General features: G+C 43.6%; 1 protein-coding gene across 2 annotated transcripts; it reads right to left on the bottom strand.

Annotated features, from left to right (window-relative positions):
- Positions 1 to 91: 91 nt before the first annotated feature.
- PGAM5 (PGAM family member 5, mitochondrial serine/threonine protein phosphatase) lies at positions 92 to 9,505 on the bottom strand. 2 transcript variants are annotated; one of them, XM_069031367.1, is made up of 6 exons: positions 9,213 to 9,505; positions 5,982 to 6,160; positions 4,570 to 4,695; positions 4,038 to 4,126; positions 3,604 to 3,734; positions 92 to 1,793 (listed from the first exon to the last, which is right to left on the bottom strand). In XM_069031367.1, the coding sequence occupies exons 1-6, from the start codon at positions 9,467 to 9,469 to the stop codon at positions 1,643 to 1,645; spliced, it is 933 nt and encodes a 310-aa protein (XP_068887468.1). In that variant the 5' UTR covers positions 9,470 to 9,505; the 3' UTR covers positions 92 to 1,642. The 2 variants fall into 2 exon arrangements, with proteins under 2 accessions (XP_068887468.1, XP_068887467.1); XM_069031366.1 differs by having other exon boundaries at positions 3,604 to 3,737.
- Positions 9,506 to 21,648: the final 12,143 nt, after the last annotated feature.

The raw sequence follows: 21,648 nt of genomic DNA on the forward strand, positions 1-21,648 counted from the left end.
ATGTCAGCTCTTGCACTGGCAGTCCCCCCAGAGCTCCAGCCACGCTTGCTACAGCTGCCCCCTGCAGCCATTCAGCTGAAGAGACAGGAAAGAAAGACAGACCAAGTATTTTATTCAAAACGTTTAAAAAGTTAATAGACAAAAACTGATAAATTATTCTCATTACCTCAATGAGAGATACGGCATGATGGTTTCCTCTTGCCCCCACACCTTACACTACACAACAATCAGTTTGTTCCCTACCAGTCCCTGTTCCTTGGACTTACCCTGATGGAGCAGCAGTTCAGTATCAAGCCCTTAAATCCTCTTCTCCATAGGTTGTGTGCCCTGATTATGCTTCTTACAGCTCTGACAGTATCTCATCAACATCCTTACTGATCAGAGAACCTGTCAAACAAGTTACACCTGCTGTCCTACTTCTATTTGCTGTCCTACAGTCTGTCCTCCCTCCCTAAGGCAGACAATGCCTATGGTGAAGTTTTCCAAGCCTCCACCCTATTACCTGAGCCAAGTTTCTACATCAGTTCAGGTGCCCAGCAAGCTTCAGAATGCTTCTGAGCCCGCCCACATACCCAGCAGTGTCAGAGCTGTATGAAGGAGGCACTTGGAACATTCTGCCCACTGCCTGTCCTATACACTCGGCCTGGACAAGCCATCCCACGGCCACTTGCTCACCATTCTAGCAACAGCAGTTTGCTCCAGTGTTGCAGGACCTCTGACCTGCAGCATCATGACCCTGAACTCTGTGGTGGTATTGCTCTACTCTGAAAGTAAGGAATCAACACATACAAATCAATGGGAAAGAGCACTCAAAAATACATCAGTAACTGAAAGCACTTTGAGAAGATTGCTGCTTTCCTTTCCTCCCATCTTACTGCTACAGGCTCATCCCTACAGCCTTCTCCAGACCATGCTTTAGTTAAAGGCTTTACAAGACTGAAAAATATTTTTAAGAACATCATAAATGACATTCTGAGGATGGTGGAACACTTAATATAAGCATTGGTTAGTTCTAGCACCACGGCTCTGAGTCAAATGGTTTTTTACCCTCTTTCCTTTATGCTCGTAACCTCCAGGCACAGTTTACATGGGCTTTTTGGGGGGCAGAGGGGAACAATGACAACATCAACATACACACTCAACAGCTTACAAAAACTGAAGCTTTATCCCTTTGTCCTTTGAACAGCAGAATACCCTGTTTATCACTTCTGCAGGCGCTGGAACAAGCTGGCTCACCTTTTGTTTTAGCTGCAGTGTGATACAAGGCTGCTCCCACACCAATCGCTTTCCTGCACAAGAAAAATACCCACAGGAGCAAGCTTTGGTTAGAGAAATTCACAGTGGGGTGGGGGAAAAGTCAGTGCTCTTGCAACTGCTGAGCAGACATTCAATCTCTGTATTCCACAGCTCAGCTTTGAGTTTTGGGGAATACTTAAGGACAGGACAGCTTCAGGCTTACAAAGGTTTCTTCTTTTCTGGACTGAAAGGCAGATATGAATATGAAGGAGGAAAGGGGCTAAAGGACATTTTAAGACAGCATCACATCCCAACGTAATAAAAATCTAGTGGTACTGTAGCAGAATGTGCTAGTGCAAAGAGACAAGAGGCAGCTCCTGGACAGTCATCCATCCATTGTGCTCAGTCAGGTGCGTGTGATTTTGTCTGGAGGCATGAAACCTGTGTCACCCAGTGTTCGAAGGGCCACTCTGCCGTTGGGACGTATCACCAGGTGAGTGATGCTGCCGTTGTTGAGAGACAGTCGCAGCCAACCTTCCGGGGGGAACTGCAGTGCTCTGGTGACAAAACCACACATATTATTAATTCATGAGCAGTTAAATTAACATGCCCTCACAGCATCACCTTCTGTCCCCGATAAGGAGGGGAAGGAGGGGGAAAATCAAAATTGGTGGGCAGTGTGCAGCTTGCATACCAATGCCCCCAGTCAGCCTTGGAAAAAAGCCTTTTCTTTGGAACTGATATAAAACCGCAGCATTGGTAACTGGACTGGGGCCAAGAGTGCACTTGGCTAAGCAGAGTCCCCCAGATGGGTGTGATTACTGCTGACAGGATTAGTTCAAGTGGACAGAAGGTAGCAGCTGGAATGCAGCGAGGCTGCCGGGAGTGCTCTGAGCCCTGTCGCAGACAGAGCTGGGGATGGCCCAGGCTCCGGCTGTCCCCACGAGGCTGCAGCACCACCACACCTCTGCAGCTGGGACAGGGCAGAGGCTGGCTCAGCACCCAAGGGCCACCTCTGCAGAGATGAGGTGGATGTGGCAAACAGTGACCGTCACACTCCATTTCAGCCACGCCACCACAGCAGAGGCAGTGACACAGGATTCACTCCAATGGCCTGCACGTGCCTACGGAAGAAATTCACCAGAACTACTTTCCATCAGCTACATCATTCCTCAGGAAGGGCAAGAAAAAGTACCTTGTGCCTTCCACAGCATCACAGCTGGTCTGCAGCCATTCTGAAATTCCTAACTCAACAGCCCCAGGAGCTCCATCAATTGTATTAAACAGCTGGAAAAAATACCATGCTGCCTCAAACAGCTTTTGCCTGTGATACTGAGGAATAACTTGGTTTTGGCTCTTATGACAGTCTTGTAGAAAGCTGAAGAAATTAAATAACACTACAGCCAAGCTAGATTTGAAGTGAATGTTACATGGATTGTGTTCAATTGTCCTATCAGACTGCCTGGAATAGAAGGCACAGAAAAGACATTAAAATGAAGAGGAAAGCAACAGCAAAAAGTATGTAAGTCTTTCAGAAGAAGCCTTGGCAGGAGCAACATGGTATTTTTTAGCACAGGAAAGAATATTCTGTTTACCTGATCAATAATTTTAAGTACAGCAATTTTGAAAGGCTCTAAAGCAGACAGGCCAGCATTTAACTAGCTCAGCTAAATAAAGCTAGCTGAAATTGTTGTAGGTATTGATCAGATTAAACTTTAATCACATCTGTCCTGCTCACGACAAATTATCTTACAGACAGTGCTTTGTCGATGGGGAAGAGAAATAAAACAGACTCAGCTGACTGGATACAGAGACAGGCAAAGATCCAGAACTGTTTTCTCCTTTATGAACAACCTTGATGTTATCGGAAAGATCCCCTTAATCCAATACTGGATGTTACTGCAAAAACACACTAATGCAACTTGAACATAACTCAAAAATATCCATTAGTAAAGAATTCCCAAAACTGAATCAATCTTTAATTATACAGGATCAAATTCATGTCACCTCGAAGAGACGCATCCAGTCAAATGCTCTATTTGTAATGTTTTCCAACAGGCCCAGCCCTCAGGCTTATGGAAGCAGAAGCATATGGTAATTAAAGTAACTGTCTAGATGGACAAAAAAGGTTAAGTTTCACCGATTTAACCATTTTTTTGCTTTAGAATTAGAATGAAAGTGTTCTAATTTTCAAAAGTACCTTGATGAAGGTGCAGAAGCAGCTGCTCACAATGCAGGCACTGATCTCCACCCACTTCAAAGAAGTCAAACCAACACATCTCCTCCCTCAGTGGTGCCAAAAGCCAACCCTGTTGCAGTGAACTCTCCCTTGAGAAGCCCCAGGTGAACAGAGCAGCCAGCCCGTACCTGCACACGATGTAGCGGATGACGTTGGCGTGGCACACAAAGATCTCGTAGCTGTCCTCCTCCTGTTTGGCATCAGCTCTATGAATGAAGTTTCGAAAAGCAGCCTCAATTCGAGCTCCATCTTCGTAATACTGCTAAAGGCACCGAGGTCACAGTTACACACCGCTCAGAGCAGCACGGGCCACTGTCTGCATTCCTGGGGTCTTCTCTCCTCAAGAGCTCTTGGTTATTGGGGTGCACACTTGGGGCTGAACTAATGCTCAAGGGCTGCAGGTTATTTTAACTGTTCTGCACACTTACTGGGGAGGAGGAAAGTATGCAATTATCTAAGGGCTGTGGTAAGAAACATCAGCTCAGACACTGCAAGTTACTGCTACTGTCCATACAGAGTATACTAAAAAAAAACATAAAGAAAACTTTAAAGAAAAAGTTACCACAGCTTCTGGTTTCCAGTGGGAGACGGGAGGGTCTGGTTCTATAGGTGCTCCCTCTCTCAGCAGATCAGTACTGATCTTTTTGACTCCTGAAATATTAGATACACATTCAGAAAGGAGTTCACATGCCATTACAAACAGCCCCACAACTCTACAATCAATACATTTTTCACAGTCTTTCTTTGAGGAAGGCTTACTCTCCATCCTAAAGTCCATTTTAGTCTACCCACTTCTGTTAAGCGATATGGATCTCTCCAACAAAACTGTTTTACCATCAGCAAGACAACTTATTCCAGTTGTGAACAGAACAGCAAGCTGTTTTCCCTGTCTGTTACACTTTGAAAAAGTGTATTTGTACTTTTAAAGATAAACTGGAACCAAGCAGATTTACGGCGGTAGGTTTCTTTATAAATACATTCACACAGGGCTGGAAAATGGCTAAATAATATCTCAACCTTAAGGACAAGCTTAGAATTCTACTGGAAGCAGTTTTAAGGATCAGAAGACAATGAAAAATTAAAGGAACTCTTACCTGGGAGATGTTTGCTTATAATTTCAGTTGTTTCAGTTGCTCTAGTCATGGAGGAGTGGATAATCTGATCAAATTTTAATCCCAAGCTTGCCAGCCTGTGTCCAGTCAGTTCAGCCTGCTCTCGACCTTAAAAAGTACATTCATTATGTAAGTTGGTGACACACTCATAAGGACCTCAGGCAAACTACCAAGAGAGTTGTCCAGCAGACATAAAAGGTCTCCATCAATGCCAGGGTTTTCCTTTCAAAAAACAACTGGAAAACATTTTTATTAGAGCCACTACTTACTCAGGCCAAGCTTACTGGTTGGACAATTTCAAGTCATACTTCCATTGGTAGGAAAAAAATTGTTTGTTTTAAGTAAAAAAAAAAAAAAAAAAAAAAATCAAAAAAACTTATTCAGCAACTTTCACTGAAGTATTCAATAGCCCTGCTAGCACCATCCCAAGGACGCAACAGACCCCTCAGGCCTGACAGTGTGTTGTCGTTCATAAAGGCAACACCAGCTTGGCACAGTTCACAGCACCTGGGCAGCCTCAGGAAGGTTCATCCCACCTTTCATGCAGGCAGGTGAAAAGACAACAGACAGGTTAAGTCACTTACTTAAGGCACAGGATGAGCCAGGATTAAGATTATGCTTTGTTACCAGTTTAAAACAGCACTTGAGGCCTGCAATTAGCATTTCATTCCTGTTTGCACACCAGTAATTGAGATGTGAGTGGAAAAAAAGCCCACAATAAAAATTCTTCCCCCTCTCAAAATAGTGTTGGCACATATATAAATCAAGGAAGTGTCCAATGCTTTTAAAGTACACTATTAAAAATAATACTAATTAGCGTTTGAGACCTAGTCACAGGATCAGTGAGTTAAGATTAACACCAACAGAGGTTATCCTCATTTCACGTAACTGATTAGCAGTTTTTCCAGAAGCAGTGACAGCAGCAAAAGTGAAATGTATTTAATTATAAACACTCCAACTGAAAGTCAGAGGTGTTTTCTTTTTAATAAATCAGCAGATTAAATGACAAGAAACACAAGTCACCTTTTAAGAAAAATCCGTCTCAGTGGAGCAGAGTTTAAAAGCCTCAGCCCTTAGGAATAACATCAGCTGGATGAAAATTTGCTCAAGCAACCTTAAGATAATTCATAATTTCCTTTGACAAGTTTCTTTACAACTGAGTGTGTTTAGAACTCTCTAAATCACATCTTAACATTTGGATTTAGAGGATCAAAAATGAAGAAAACAAACTTACTCATGACATCTTTCTGCCGCAAAGGAATCCAGAAACTGGATTAAGGATTGGCAGCAAGACCCGAAACAGTGCTGAATTACTGACCTGTACTCGTCAGGACAGCACATGTGAAAAATAATTTCCTCAAAATGCAAAGTATGATGCTGGTAGTGATACCTACCCAGTGGGGTCAGAGTTCTGTCTTTATCAGCCCGGCCATCCAAATTATACTGGGAATGGCGGATAAGGAATATGTGCCTGGTGGCTTTTGCTTTGCAGTGATCTAGGCGAGAGGCAAGTTCTTCTTCCCCGGTTTCTTCATTTTTCTTTTTGAGGTTGATAAGAGCCAGTGGTTCACGTCTAAACAAACACATTTTAAAGAGTCATTTTTAGATTGGGGAGACTAAGAGGCAGGGGAATTTTACAGATATATTGTCTTGCCTTATTTCCAGATATAGCTGAAGAACTAAAACTGACAATTTAGCCACTTGTACCATGAAAGTGATTCAAACCTTTCCGTGAAAGGTATAAATAAATGCCTGCATGAAAAAAAAAGTTGATGTCATAGGTTAAGAGGCGTGACTTGACATAGGTAAATTTGCCACTTAGTGCCAGCCACCTGAATTAATTCTTGGGAAACAAAAGCAGTGAGCAACAGAAAAACTTGTAGGGTATAATAGTAGGGTTTTTGACAAGAAAAACTAACCAGGAAGGATACTCAGGAAAAGGGGAAAAGGTGTTGACTGACCATTAAAGAAAGAAAATGCTCCATATCTAAAAGGCCCTGTGATAACACCTACACAATTTGCAATTTATCAATCACATTTGCATCAAATGACTAAAAAACCACTCTCCCCAACAACATCCTAGAAAGACTCCAACCTTCTGCAGTGCACATTGGGAATTATTTTCTGCTTTAAACTAGGTCACATCAGGTCTCTCCAGTAAAACTTTTTTTTATTTTTCAGCCTGGAGTGCTTATTTATGCTTCCATCTTTTTCAGCACTCTCTCCCCTCATGCCACTTTAATCTCTCTTCCACTTGTCACAGTGCACATGAGCACCCTGCTCTGCACATCACCCAGACAGCTGACCTGGTTCCTCCTGAGGGCATGGGGATCTTCCCCTGTCCCTGCTATCACAGGTTTAGTGCCACAGATCTCCCACCGCCAGCACCATCCCTGCACCATCACCACCAACCCTGTCCAAACCTTCCCCACATTAGTCTGGGCTGCTCTCTGCACTGATCCTCCACTCCATTAATACAAATCCTTTTGCTATGTCACTCCAGAGCGTATTTCATTCATACCAGACATCACTTCTTCCATTATTAAACTTGTTTATTTGATGATAGATTTTTTTAATCAAAAATAATTTTTATTCAGTTTGGGACAAAGTAATTTGTTCATAGAAAATTGCTGTTTCACATACCTATTTCTCACAGCAAGAGTGGCTGTGCAAAGCCCTCCTGCCTCCATTTTGCTTTACTGAACACATGATTTCCATTAAACAATGAGGATCTACACATTCCTCAAGCTGTTAAAGTTCAGCAAGGCATTAAAAAGTAAACAATAGTCCAGTAAGAAGTTCTATTGCTATTTCACAGGATACTTCTTTTGATTCACTGGAAACTATACTGCTGGCAAGATACAATGGGAAAACAAAAAAAATCTCTAAAATCAATTCAAGAACATTTGTAAAGCAGCAAAGGGACTAACTCATCTGATATCTGAAATAAAGTATTCCACATGAATGAAACTAGATCTGTCTTCTCTGAGAACTGAGCTGCACAATTCCTGTGCAAGTGGCACAGACCAATGCAACATCCCAAGTGTGATACCCTATCTGACCAATAACAAGTTTGATATTTGCATTCGTTTGTTTCAAACCTGAAAAGCCATCGGCTGTTAAGAATATTGTAGTATCTGGTTATCTGCTCAAGATTTGACTTCCTGAACATTCCCTGCCCCCAAAGAGCAGTGGTCAGATAGTCTATGTATTTATAAGCCATTTAACAACTTTTCTCACTAAGTGCTTCTGCCAACAACATCCAAAAGTCAAGATTAAGATTTCAAGCAGGCCACAGCACACCAACTGGTAGACTGCAAGCAGCAGAAAACAAATTAATCTACGGTAATATATTCACACTCCTACTGTTTGCACACTATGAGGAATGGGGATATGCTATTCTGAACTGCTAGGAAGTATTATCTGGCCATATTTGTTCCGGCAATGGCGACAGCTCTGTCACTTATAGTCTCTACTTCCTGGATTGGTTTAAAAAAAAAATTACATGAGTCTGAAAGTACTTTAAAATCCTTGAAGAAAATCAACCATTTAGCAGAACCAGGAAGGCCTGGAGTGGCAGTTAAACAAGCAGCTTTAGTATCTCCCTCAGTGTAACTGTGTAACCAGTTGCAACTTTATTTAATAACGCTTTTATTTTTATCACGGGGGTGTACAAAGACCTCTTTATACGAGCATTTGATCCTGTAGCCTCTCAAAAATCAAAACGATGCATTATACAATAAAAATCTGTTAGTGCTTAGGTTTGGATTTACTATTATTAAACTGGAGCCTGACATAAGTCTCCCCTGGGAGATAATTCTAGCAGACAGAAGCTAAATGAGCCAAAGCTCAATACAGATATCTGCACGTTCCAATTAAAGATTCAGAAAAAATGTAGTCAACCCTTTGCGTGAACGTGTTTCAACGCTGAAGAACACGACTGAGCAGGCTTCAAAGCGCCGCTGCCTTTACAAGGATTTAAGACCAGGCAGCTTCATGGCCAACACGAGCAGCAGGCCCAGTGCCTGCCCAGCACGTGAGAGCGCTTGGCATCCACACGGGAGCTGCTGCCGAGCTGAAAAACCCTGGTGCAGACACAGAGCAACACCGAGACATGGTCCAAAAAAAAAAAAAAAAAAAAAAAAAGGGCACATCCTCTGCCCAGTGCTTACATTTATCACAAGCCTGAGGCTTGGCGGTCTCGCTGGCTGAAAGCATCAGAATAAAGGGATCTGCACAGGGTAAGTCTCCGAGCTATGTGAACAAAACCCAGAGCTGGCACATCCCTGCACAGCACTCGGGGCGCTCCAGCGTTCCACGGGTGTTCACGAACTTCAACTGCATTCTACTCTGAGCGGGTCACCACACGGAATTTCCCCGGGAAACGACTCGTGGGGTCCCTGCCTCGCCTCGGGGCTGCCCCGTGGGGCCGGAGGCTGCTCCCGCAGGGCTCCGGGGCCTCCCGACCCGAGGGGCCCCGCCCCGAGCCCGCTCCCCCGCGGGGCTCCGGAGGGGGCTCAGGGGAGCTCCCGCCGCCCCCGCTGATCCCCTCCCGACCCCTCACCACAGCTGCGACCTCCCCAGGCGAGGAGGCGGCCCCGCCACCGCATCCCGGCCGCGCCCACCTGTCCCAGTTGCTGTCCCAGTAGCTGCCGGTGCCGGCGGGTCTCTCGATCCAGCCGGCGGTCGGCGGGCAGGAGGCGGTGGGCGGCAGCAGCAGCAAGCCGGGCGGCGCGGCGGAGGGCACGGCGGAGCCCCCCGGGCGCGGCTCGCTGTCGCCACCGCCGCGGGCCGGCTGCTTGCCCACGACGACGGCGGAGAGCAGGACGGAGCCGCCCGCCAGCCCGCAGGCGGCGAGCGCCAGGGCGCGGCGGACCGACATGGCGGGGCGGCCGCGAGCCCCTCACCGGCGAGCCCGCCCCGCGCCGCCCGCCCCGCCCCGCCCCAGACGGAGCGCGGCGCGGGGCAAGATTCCTCCGCGAACGGGGAGCACGGGGCTGCACAGACCCCCCGACCCCCCGGCCCTTCAGTGACCCTTACGGGCTCGGCTCGGCCCCCTCTCCCCGAGCCGCGGTGCCCGCGGGGCTGCGCCCGCCTCAGGCCGGGCTCAGGGGCTGGTTCTGCCTGGCCGCTCCCAAACCGGTTTCCGCCCCAGCCGGGTCACCGTGTGGGGCTGGGCAGGGGATCCCCGCCAGCCCTGCCCGGTTTAACCGCCTTGTGCGGTGACCAGTCGAAGGAAGAGACCTGTACGTTGAGTCCAACCACTAACCCAGCACTGCCAAGTCCAGCATAGCTAATTACAAGTCCTGAGCCTTATCACTGTGTCCAGCTACTCCTCAGTACAACAAAGACCAGGAGTTTTTGGACAGGGTCCAGCAGAGGTCACAAAGAAGATGGGTCTGGAGCATCTCTTGCGAAGGCAGACTGTGGGAGCTGAGCCTGTTTAGTCTGAAGAGAAGGCTCTGCACAGGTGCCCGTGATGGGATGAGGAGCAATGGCCTTACACTGAAACACAAGAAGTTTCACCTCAATGTGAGGAAGAACTTCATGTTGAGGGTGGCAGAGCAGTAGAACAGCTGCCCAGGGAGGTCATGGAGTCTCCCTCTCTGGAGATATTCCAAACCCACCTGGATGCATTCCTGTGTCACCTGTTCTTGGTGACCCTGCTTTGGCCGGGGGCTTGGACGGGGTGGTCTCCAGGTCCCTTCCAACCCCAGTGATTCTGTGATTCTGTCATACAGGAATCAATCTCTTACAGGCAGCACTGGGTCCCTGGCACTGGAAACCAGGAACCTACATTTTCGGAAATAAAAGTGGTTATCAGCCAGGTGCACTCCACAGAGCCGAGCTGGCAGCACCCCTCAGGCATTCCTGTCCCACCGCTTGGGCCTCTGGCCTGAATGCTGCTCCCCTCTTCACACGGAGACTCCTTTCAGAAGCCAGAGCTCATTACAGCTCCACGCACTGCCTTGTGCAGAAGAAAGATATGGTGGAACTGGAATGTTAATTACCTTTAGATGGGCAATGGTGCTGTCATAACCTCACAACAGAGGCCTCAGGGAAGGATAACCAGAACAGACACCCCCCTTTTCCTGAGCTGACATTCCAAATTCAGCACTGGTTTCTACCTGTCAGATTCAGCAGTTTGCAAATGGTGACAGAACTGCTTCTGAATGTGGACCTTGGGATGTCAGCAGATTTTAGAGATTCCATTATCCAGCCTTTGCATATTTAATTATGCATTCTTACCAGTCTCGTCCACCTGTTCAAGCTCCAACTCCATACCCACATTCCTCACACTACAAATTCTATACTACTATTCCTGTTATTCCACTAGCATGCCAGCTGGGCAGAGTTTCCAACTGCCAGGTTTCAACCAGTGTGAGTGACTCCAGAGCCACTGAGACCAGAACCTGTCCCCCCTCCCCGAGCACACAGAGATGTGTTCCCCTGGGCCCTGGAGTTAACACGCTCAGCCTCCTGTGGCGCTGACAGCAGGTGCACAAGAACGTTGTGCCTATCCAAAAGAAAACGGTCTTTCTGTTCAAGTGAAGCCACCTTCCAGCTTTTCCAGTGGAGTGTCTTTCCCCTGTCCACCACTCCGTGTCTCTGCTTCACACACATACGGTGCAGAGGAGACACATCTGACTGGAGCACACGTCCTTTGGCTCTGGGGCATTTCACGGACCAACAGGGGCTCCCAGGGGTCACGTATGAGAATCTAACCCTGATGAAAATCTGCCACAGACCCTCCTTTATCCTTCTTGCCTGCTCATTCTCTGTATTTAAGATACTCAGCTGTTTCTTCTTATATAGCTTTAAAATGCTAATTTTATTATTTTTCTTCCATATATCTTATTATATAGGCAGGTGTGTGTATTTGTACTTTGTATGTTTCTTCCTACCAAGAGCCCAGAAGAAAAAACATCCAATTTCTCCTAAAGTAGCATGGTCCCTTTTCCCCAGGTCTCAGTCTCCCAGAGTCCTGCAAATGCCTTCTAAATCTTTCCTCTCATGATGCCTTTTCTCTTTTATCCCTAGTAATACTTATTCTCCATTCAATGGTTCCACTTGTGTCCTACCTCTTCCCCTCTAGCCTGCTCTCTAACCTGAATCCCATTTGACTTCCAGCATCTCACAAAAGAAGGAAAAAATTGCACCAGATACCATCGCTCACTTGGGGACAGGGGCAGGTTGAAGCTAGATCAGACAAATAAAAGAATTCCAGATTAATCTCTCAGTTGCTTGAACTGAATTCTAAAATCATATGGTTCAGTTTGAAATTTCAGTGCTATTCGAGGTGCATTGCTTGCACAAATAATCTGCCATTTGGGGTCAAAGTCCCAGTAATAAACACAGGCAAGTTTCCTGAGTGCATGATAGTGTCACCAAACACACCAGAGCTGAGCTCTGCTCACCACCAGGAAAGCTTCAGACTGCTGTTAAGCAACAGTCAAAATTGTTTCCTCAGCACAAAAAAAGTATTGCTGAACATCTGGGCAATCTCATTGTGCTAGAAAATGAAAATGGATAATATTGATTGTTTGCCTCCGTGCTGCATTTTGGCTGTCATTCTTCTGCACTCACACTTCACCATCAGGAATCTCCAGTGCCTATGCGCCATTCTGCAGTTTATTTTTGCTTGGGTTAGGTAATAATACACTTAGACAATTTATGTTCAAAAGTCTTTTGAGATTACCTTAGATTTTCCTCAGTACGTCCAAAAATGTTATTTTTAATTAGATTACACTTACCACTTTGTAAAAATTGCAATTCAATTATGTAAAAAAAAAAACCTCTAAAAATAATTTGTTGAAGGTTACCATTAATTTGAACATACAGTCCTGTGTTCCATCAATAACTACCCAGCTTCTTGCTCTTTGTTCTTTTCATACCTATTTATATTTGCTGCTATTGTAATCCAGTTTTATTGTGTTGTATTTCATCTGTAAGCAGAAAATCCATCTAAGAGGATAACAACCTACTGATGCCCACTAATGGAATTATTCTGTTAGCAAAAACAGTAAATGCTTGTGCTACCAATGCCACAGGTCCAGTCCTCAGGGATGATTCCCAGGGGCTTACCCCATTTCTCTGGTTAGATGCAGAGATACCTTCAAGGAGGATGCCCTAGGTTAGGGCAGCCTCTGAACTATGCTGTGACCAGAACAAAGAGAAGGTAAGTCAGCCAGCAAAAGGCAGAAAGGTCAGCACAGGTGGGGCCCAACAAATGGTTTCCTCTGGCATGCAGAAAAACCCTGTGGGACAAGCAGGCCCAGGCAGCCCCCAGGGTTAACTTCACCAGGAATACAAACAGCTCATCTCTGGATGGGACTTGGATCACCACAGGGATGAGTCAGTGTTTGGATATTTTACCATTAGCTAAAGGGAGATCAAGAGCAGGTCTCTAGCCTTCAACTGGCAAGCAAAATTTATGAACTTTCAGGCATTTTTTTAGACAAAACAGAGTAATAAAAGGACATGTGAAACAAGGCAAAAGTGGTTTTGTAAAGCCTCTTCTATGACCTCAAAAATATTTACTCACCATGTATCACCTTCCCAATGTAAAAAAAAAAAGTGTAAATTTATTCTCAAAAGAGCTACAGAGAGAGAGAAAAAAGTTAATATTATGTCATTTGAACCACATGTATTCAGACATACGCTGTGGACTTAGTGCTGGCCTTCTTAAAGGAAATATTGATGTCATCCTGGCCTGCTTCAGACCCTGCAACATTTAAATGATACACTAGTTTAAACTTTTGGGTTATAAAATGATGCTACTTAAGCCCACTTAATAATTTTTATTTTTTTATAGAGCAAGAGAGAATACTGGTTTTAAGCAGCTTTGGTTAGTATGATTTGATCAGTTAAAAACCAAAGATTTTGAAGCAGATGCTGGTTTCCTGACGGTATCTGACTGCATCACTGAAGGGTAAGCAGGACAAATACTGTGTTGGGTAAATACAGCACAAAATTTTGGGAGATTTTGGCATGAAAGAAACTCTACATATATGTACTTTAGCAGTGATCCAGATCTTGAATTTAATCTAGGTGGTGTGAATCACCTAGTAGAGGATTCTTCAGATTTCCTTTGACCAGAAAAAAAAAAAGAGAAGCTCATTTAAGATGAAAGACTTGTGCTCTTCCCCGGGCACACTCTCTATAAGCATATTTAAAAGTAGGCTTTGCCTTATCTAAAGTATGTGAAGTCTTGATATCATGCATGATTAATCAATTTCTTAATTTTGTACTCACAGTCACCATCTTTCTAATTGAAGCAGATTGAAAGAAATTATTTTAGTAACAGCGGGCATCACTGGTGAACTGAAGTATCTCAAGTATAACTATGAGGAACTGCTCTTCTTTCCTGGGACTGAACTGCTTTCCCTACTCCTTTAGAAAGGAGTGACTGAGCTTGTTTAGTACACCGAGACTGTGAATTTTAAAAAAAAGTCTCCTTGCAAGGAGAGTAGTCTCCTTGTACTTCTTAAACTGTCCCCAAATCGTTGAGACTGCAGTGACAGGATAGTTCTAGGATCAAAGCCTGTCTTCTCTCTATTGCTGTATGAAGCCTTGCCTCTGATGGAAAGCATAAAAAAAAGAGTTTCTGCAGAGGACAAGAATGAAACCTAAAAAATTCCATCAGATGTGGGGGTATTACCTGCCAGATCTTTGTGTGCTCTAGAATCACATGGGGTGTGCCTTGAATGCTCCAAGGCATTGGAGACCTATGGAAATGGCTGTCAGCCCATGCTGTGCAGGGATTGTGTTTCCAGCATTAGGTGTCTCACAGTTTGTTACTGACAAGTCCTTCTCAGTACCTTTGCTTTCAGTCATCTAAAGCCAGAAGTTTTCACTCTACCAAACACATTCAGAGTTGCAAATCAAGACACACCAAAAATGTAATTGTGAAAGACCTATAAAAAAAGTCATTTCTGAACTGGAAAACCAGTTTCATTAACAGTCTCTGGCGCTTTCATTAAGTAAACACCTCAGTTCTGTCCCTGAAGTCACACTCATGAAACTAAGGGTTTATAACAGCCATACTAACACTGCATTATCTAATGTAACGCTCTAATAAATGATGATGTATCCCGCCAGAAGGGTTTAATTTGAAACAGATGGTCTAAAGAATAGAAACATAAGCAAAGTATTGCACTGTAATCATTCTCCAGTAAACAAAAGGGGATTTGATATCATTGCCTCAAGGACCACCTGCCCCCCCCAACGTTTTTGTCTTAGATAACAGTAAACTTCGATTTTGCTAATGAAGCACAGGTGCTGCTGATAGCTCCCAACAATGAAATAACTCAGGCATTTCTCCTAATCCTGATTAGCAAGTGAGAATTTGCTTTTGCAACAGCACATGCTGCTTTTGTAAAGTTCAGCTGATCTCTCTTTGCACTGTTTTATTTTTTTTGTTTTAGAAAGAAAAATAAATAGTTGTTATGGTCTTGACAGTGTTGTCTTCTATTGCATTTGATAGTAACTGTCACTATTGAGCATTTAATATTTAGGCACTGCAGTCTGTAAACCCAGCACTGCTTTTAGGTGCCCTTGCAAGCCACTAAAAAACCTGCTCTGCAAAATTCCCTTAGCAGGAAAGAGAGTGCTCTGCCTACAGAACCATCTGAGACACCGTGACGTACTTAATTACACACTTTTGGAGATTTCTAGTTCTAAGGATCCTTTTAATGCTTTACAAGAAATACAAAGGCAAAATTCTAGCTCCCCCAAATATCCTTTCCTATCTCTCTGCCAGGAGCTGTTTTAGATATTCCCTGCTTTACTTCAAAAAAATCACCCTAGGGATGAGCTTGGCACAGGCTGTCTAAACCCCGCTGATTCTTTTTTTGGCAACAGCATTTAAATGCAGTGTTTTCACATACAGGCTGCATTGAGGATGTGTAGGCAAAACCCTGGGATGAAATAGTTTTGGGGGAAGTGATGCTAACTCCAGGTCTGGAGAGCCTGGTTGATATTCAGCCACACAGGGGACATTCTCCCCTGGTGACAGGGCACAAATAGCAGCTGCGGCTGCGATTTAGCCAGAAGAACTCTCCAGCACCACCCCCCCTTCAGAGAGACCAAGGCTGAGGCCAAGCCAGGCACTTGCTTACACTGCACCTACCTTCAAATATATGAATAATCTTTCTGAAGGCACTGAACCGTGTCGGTATTGTGCCAGCGTTAAAAAACCCCCACACTGTGCAGGAAATAATGACTGTTGGAGGGAATCCAATTTTGTATTTCAAGCTTCTCTCTGCAATGCTGAAGACTACTTCTTCCCCTCACCTCTAATGAAAAACTCAGAAACCCCCAAAGCAACCATTTACTTGAGACTTCAGGAGCTTCAGGCCATAAAAATCCCAAGCATTGTGCAACCAGTCCAAATAGCTTGGAAGTAAGAAAAGTTAATGGGATATTCAACTGTTTCAACACAGATGTGTGCTTAAGTGTCTCCTACACATTAGTCACACTATCTAGTAAGCTTGGTACAATGCCTGGAGCTAAGAAATCTTTAATATTAATTGCAATTCTCTTGACTCACTGTGTGATGTTACCAACTCTTCTGTAGTAACTGGCTGAGAGCATTGTCCTGGGTGCTGTGCAGAGTCTGTGAGCATGGGTGCCCTTCAGACCCTGCGGGGATGAATTTCATACGGCTCTCACTGGATTTACACCTCTAGGGAGAATACCAATGGAAAGATGAATTTGTCCCAGTGACAGTATCTCTTGAAGAAAAATGGGGTGTAACATACATCTACATGACTGTTGGAACACAGTAATAGCCTTGCCTCTGCTGACAGAGGTGGTGAGCAGAGCACCAGACAGCACAGTGCTCTCTCCTGATGGTGTGGTTGTGAGCACTGCTTCCAAATAAGAGGAGTTAATGCAGTTCCTATGTCTGATCAGGGTTTGTTTTTGCCTTAACACAAAATGCAGAGTCCAGGACTGAGGAAACAACCTAATCTCAGTTATGACAGTCAGCACCTGGATCCTGTGGAAGTATTCCAAGTTTCCATTAATCTGAAACCTGTCCTACAGCATAGTACACACACTCCCAGTCTGAATCTAGTAGCTGGGAGCAGCACATAATTATGTTATTTTACCTGAGAAGGGTTTTTATTTTTTTCTATCAACATTATTTCTATCAACATCTATTAGAAAACCATGGAGAGCATCTTCTCCTATTACAATACTCATTACTACATATGCCGTCTTTCTGTCTCATCCTCAACACTAATAAGCACAGGACCTAATTATCCCCATTTATAAATAACTTTCCTCATCCTATCTCTGTCCAACAACGTTTTGGCAGGCATCTTCAGCAGAAGATTTGGAATTATGTCCCTGCCAAAAACTATTGCTGCTGATGAATCACAGCACACACAATTGAAAGGCTGTGGTTGGTTTTAGAAATATTTGGGCACATACATACATATATATGTAAATGTATGTGTATATTTATATGTGTGTGTGTAACAACTTGGAAATTGCTATAGGTATAGATCAGGCAAAATGTCATTGTGGCTCTTCCTCTCTTCCAAATTATGTTACCAACATATTCCATTGAATTGCTACTAATGTATTCATGCATTTCCTAGGGAAATGTGAAGGACCCTAAGGTGAAAATCAGCCTGCTGCACTGAGCCAGTTTGAGCACCACGTTAGTGTAAGTTATTCAAGTCACTAGTTGTAGGATTCAAGTGATGAATTTATCCTTAAGCACAGGATTAGGCAGTTACAGAGGATCCAGGGAACTTGGCTTCAAAAATCAAGTCATGTAAACCCAGGCTAAGGAGAGCATTGCTTTCCCAACCCATGCAGGGGATTGCTAATAATAGTAGCAGAGTGTATATATATTTTTATAGATTTATAACTGAACCAAGAGCAGAGAGCACACCCCAAGTCTCTTGTACCCAGAAAGGACTCTCTCCATCATTTGTGTCACAGTGCTGAAATGCAGTCCTGCAGCATCCAGGGCTTCAGAGATACATAAAGAGAGGCTGTATAAATATCTCGAGAATTTGAGTACATATAATTAAAAATATTATTCTGAAGAAAACCAAAAATACTCATAGAGAATTATATTAAAAATTCTGTAAGAATGGGGGAGAAATACACTAAATTTCTAGGATATCCATTCTTATGAAGGTTTTTACATGTTTTGAAAAACGTAGCTATTTTGTTCTTCAATGTAAGTGGAAACAATTTTTTTTTTTGCTTTTACAATTAAATAAACTCATGTAACTTCTGTTTACACATGGACACACCTATTTTTCCTATTCCTTAAATCAGCATGTGCTATCCCATGTTAAAAATCCCAGGAATTATTAATTTCTATCTTCTTCCTGCTCCTTGAGTGAAAGACTATACTAGAAAAGGAATAATTTTGAGCATTAATAGGCATTATTGCTTCTTTGACAAGCTTTATGTGCTGTGAATATGGCAATGTAGATAAATGGATATGTACTTCTGTACAACACTGTAACAGACACAAAAAAAGACAGGAATTAACAACATTTTTCACGTGGCAACACAGCAGCTCAATCCTTGCTCTCAAGAGAAGATGTGAAAGGCTGGATTTCCTCAGCTGCCCACGACATGTCAATGGCTGTGGAACTCAGCTCTTGATGTGTTCTGTGCCTCACCAGCACATCACAGTGTCCCCTCTTTTCGAGGTCACTCCCAAGCTACAGCCATTTCTTTTACTGTATTTCTGCTCAGTCATTTCAGTTATTATTATATATATGTACAACTGCTTCAAGAAGCAGGCAGGGAAGAGCAGAACTGCTTAAGGCAATGAAGCATATGGTCTCTTGGAATGCGGATTGTGCTGTGTGGGTATTGTGCAGAGGGTTTGGATTATAGGGAAATATGCAGGGGGTCAATGGAAGGATCAAGGCAGAAATGCCTTTTATCTAGCTGCACTAAAACAGCTTTCCAAAGTCAGCGTGAAAGACCGAGATTATTGTCAACAACACCCATCACAAACACCCAAAAACTTCCTCCCCAAGTACATGACCTGAGTGATACTTTCATTTGAGGTTAAATATGCCCCCAAAATGCCGTACTGCTCCAGGACACCTGTGGGAGGCATCTGTTTCACTTCAGCTACAGAGCTGACTGCAGAACAGTAGCGCTTGAACCTCTCACAACACAACACATTTGTGAGTCAGGAAGTCACATCCCCATCCAACATGGAGCAAAGAGGCACAGAAAGACATACGAGGCAGCAGGAATCTACAGTGGAGTCAGGAACTGGTGCCAGAATGCCTGAAGCTCATTCCTGTACCTCACGTGCAGTGCTTGGAGGAGAACATCTGGCTGGTACCTCTGTCACTGTGAGTCACAGCTCAATGCTGAGAAGCTCCCAACAACAGCAGTGCAAGGCACGTGAGTTTTGGTGGAGGAGACTCTGGCCAACAACAGAGCAGTTTGTCTCCACTACATCACAGTGTGCCTGAAAAACTAGTCATAACCAAGTACCACCTATTTGTAACTGCTTACTTCTCTGTTTTTAAGTCTGTTGTTTTACGTATCTGTCAATGAGACAATAAGGGCTGATCCCAAGGCCAGATGGATCCATAATATCCAGGCTGCAAAAAATGGATTATGCTGTTACTCACTGAATTTACTCAGACACTGCAGTTTCCTAAGAAAAAGTAGCATTGGCTTGTATTTAAAAAAAAACCCCCAACAATCCTTTCACCATCTGTTGCAATGAGTGTACAAGAGAAAAAGCTGACAGCAAAGCTGTATTCTGCTAAACCACCTGTGCCTGTGACTAGAACCAGAATATAATGCAATTTTATGAGCTTCCACAGTCAGCTCTGTCCCAAAGATTCCCATGTGCTCTGCTCCTACGTAACTGAAAGAGGCTTTCATGTTATGTATGTGTGCAACTGGCACACCAGGAGCCATCCACCTCACATCCACGGGACCAGTGAATGCAGGAGGAAACCACTGCCCAGGAGCCGCTGCCCTGCACACTGCATCCAAGGACAAGCCAGAAGGCAGAACAGCCCACATTGCTGCTCCACTACTAATCCCAAATTCCTCCTTGCTGCCTGCCACTCAAAAATGCCTCGGTGAAGACTATCTCTGTTCTGTAGAGTAGGGACAGCAGTTCCATTAAAAATAGAGTTGACCCCAAAATGGGATGTGTTTATGAGATTCCACTTTTCCCTTTGTGCCATTGTGAGAAAAGAAGATGGGAAGTATTTGATTTTCTCCAAGTTAGAGGCTTGAAGAAGTCCTAATGTCAATGAACTATGGCAGTGAGCGAATTCCTGTGGGTGCCACTCCCAATGGCATGTCAAGTATAATGAGGCACCATTAATATTCAAAGAAGAAGTACCACTGATTTCAGGGGAAGTAAGATTTCAGTGTGAGTTAGGCATGGCACTCATGAGCTCAATATGTTATTCTGCCATTCTGAAAACAGGAATTCTCATTTTAGGTGATCATCTGGGGTATAAAAGCTTGTGGTTTTGGTCTTGAAAGCCCTCCATCGAGTCCTCATGGTTGACTGTGTAATATGATTTATTGAAGCCAAACTCACAGGCGTGCTTTAGTTCTAAAACAACAGTGCTAAAGGACAGTTCTTCACTTGTATGGAAGGCTACTTTTCTCTTAGCGAGTTCCAGGCATTGCCATTTCTCTGGCTAACCACACATGTCCTTCCCATTCTTTCTTTCAGTTACCACTGAGCTCAGTGGGACAATTTTACACACACAGACAGTGCTCAAGTAAATCCTTGAAAATTCTGCTCTTACCCCATATTGAAGAAATAGATGGATAGTCCAAGCCCCATGTGGAGGCTGGAAGTTAAAAGGTGTGAGATAAACCTCAGAAAGCAGTACATGGCCCTTATGGCTTTTACATGGCAGATACTTCACGAAGTCTGCTGGAAGAGAGGTTTTTGAATTACTAATGTTTGTAAAATCATTTTCTTTCAGAAAGGGGATATTTTTCAAAATACCAGACTTACCTGTGGTACCCTTTTTTCTTCAATGTGATTAAACCCCTAGAAAAGCTCCTGGTCTGGCAGAATCTGCTGCCTAAGCCATGTTGTGCACTTCTGCCATGGTCTGATCAAACTGGCCCATGCCCACAAAGGCAGAAATTACTTTGATTAATGAAGAGCCATTTGACAGAATATCTTAACACAGCCTAGAAATGTTATTAAACTTCAGCACTGCCCACAGTGCTCACTGTCCATCCCAGGCCAGGTGTATTCTAGATCTAATACCCCATGGACAGGCTATGTCAGTGCTTTACGTTCCTTGCAAATAAATGGCAAAATTACTGTCTGAAAAATCCACACAAGGGATGCACGTGTAAAAGGTGAACAGGACGGCAACACAACGTGAAATAACTTGTAAGGCAAATTGCTCTTACATATTCTCTACTTTCTCCAAGCTTCCAGCACTGCTTTCCCTTCTCTCTGAATATCCCTTAAAATGGTGGGTTTGTCTACCAGTCTTCCATGGCCTGGAACACAACTACTTGCAGAAACACTGTTTCCAGTCTACTTTATTTGCTTACATTTTTTTTAAAGTAATTCTGGTTTTGTATTTTGCTGCTGATACAACCACATTTTTTCTATCAACACAGATCAGTTCCACTTAAAATACATCAGATAGGGACACCTGTAACTAGTTTTACTTGACTCTCTGTACACAGTTACGTATACATTATATACATATAGGCATTATATATACACATATAAATATATACACATATATATAAGGCACTGTAAAATGTACCATCATTTGTCCAGGACTGTTATAATCTGTAAAAGTAGATCATATTTCTTCATGTAATTTGAAATGTCTAACCAAAACATTTTAAAAGCGTTTCAGGGTTAGAGATATCAACTGTGAAATAAGCCTTACTTTAAATTTCAAGTTATTGTGACAAGATGAACAATTTTGACAGTAATTCTAATCTATTTATTGTAAAATTGATTCTCTCTTAAAAGATACATTCACCTATTTAAATAGTTTTTTTTGTCTCTCCTTACGTTCCAACATGTGAACCTAAATGTGTCCT

The sequence above is a fragment of the Aphelocoma coerulescens genome, chromosome 15 (genome assembly GCF_041296385.1).
Source record: "Aphelocoma coerulescens isolate FSJ_1873_10779 chromosome 15, UR_Acoe_1.0, whole genome shotgun sequence".
Lineage (NCBI taxonomy): Eukaryota > Metazoa > Chordata > Aves > Passeriformes > Corvidae > Aphelocoma > Aphelocoma coerulescens.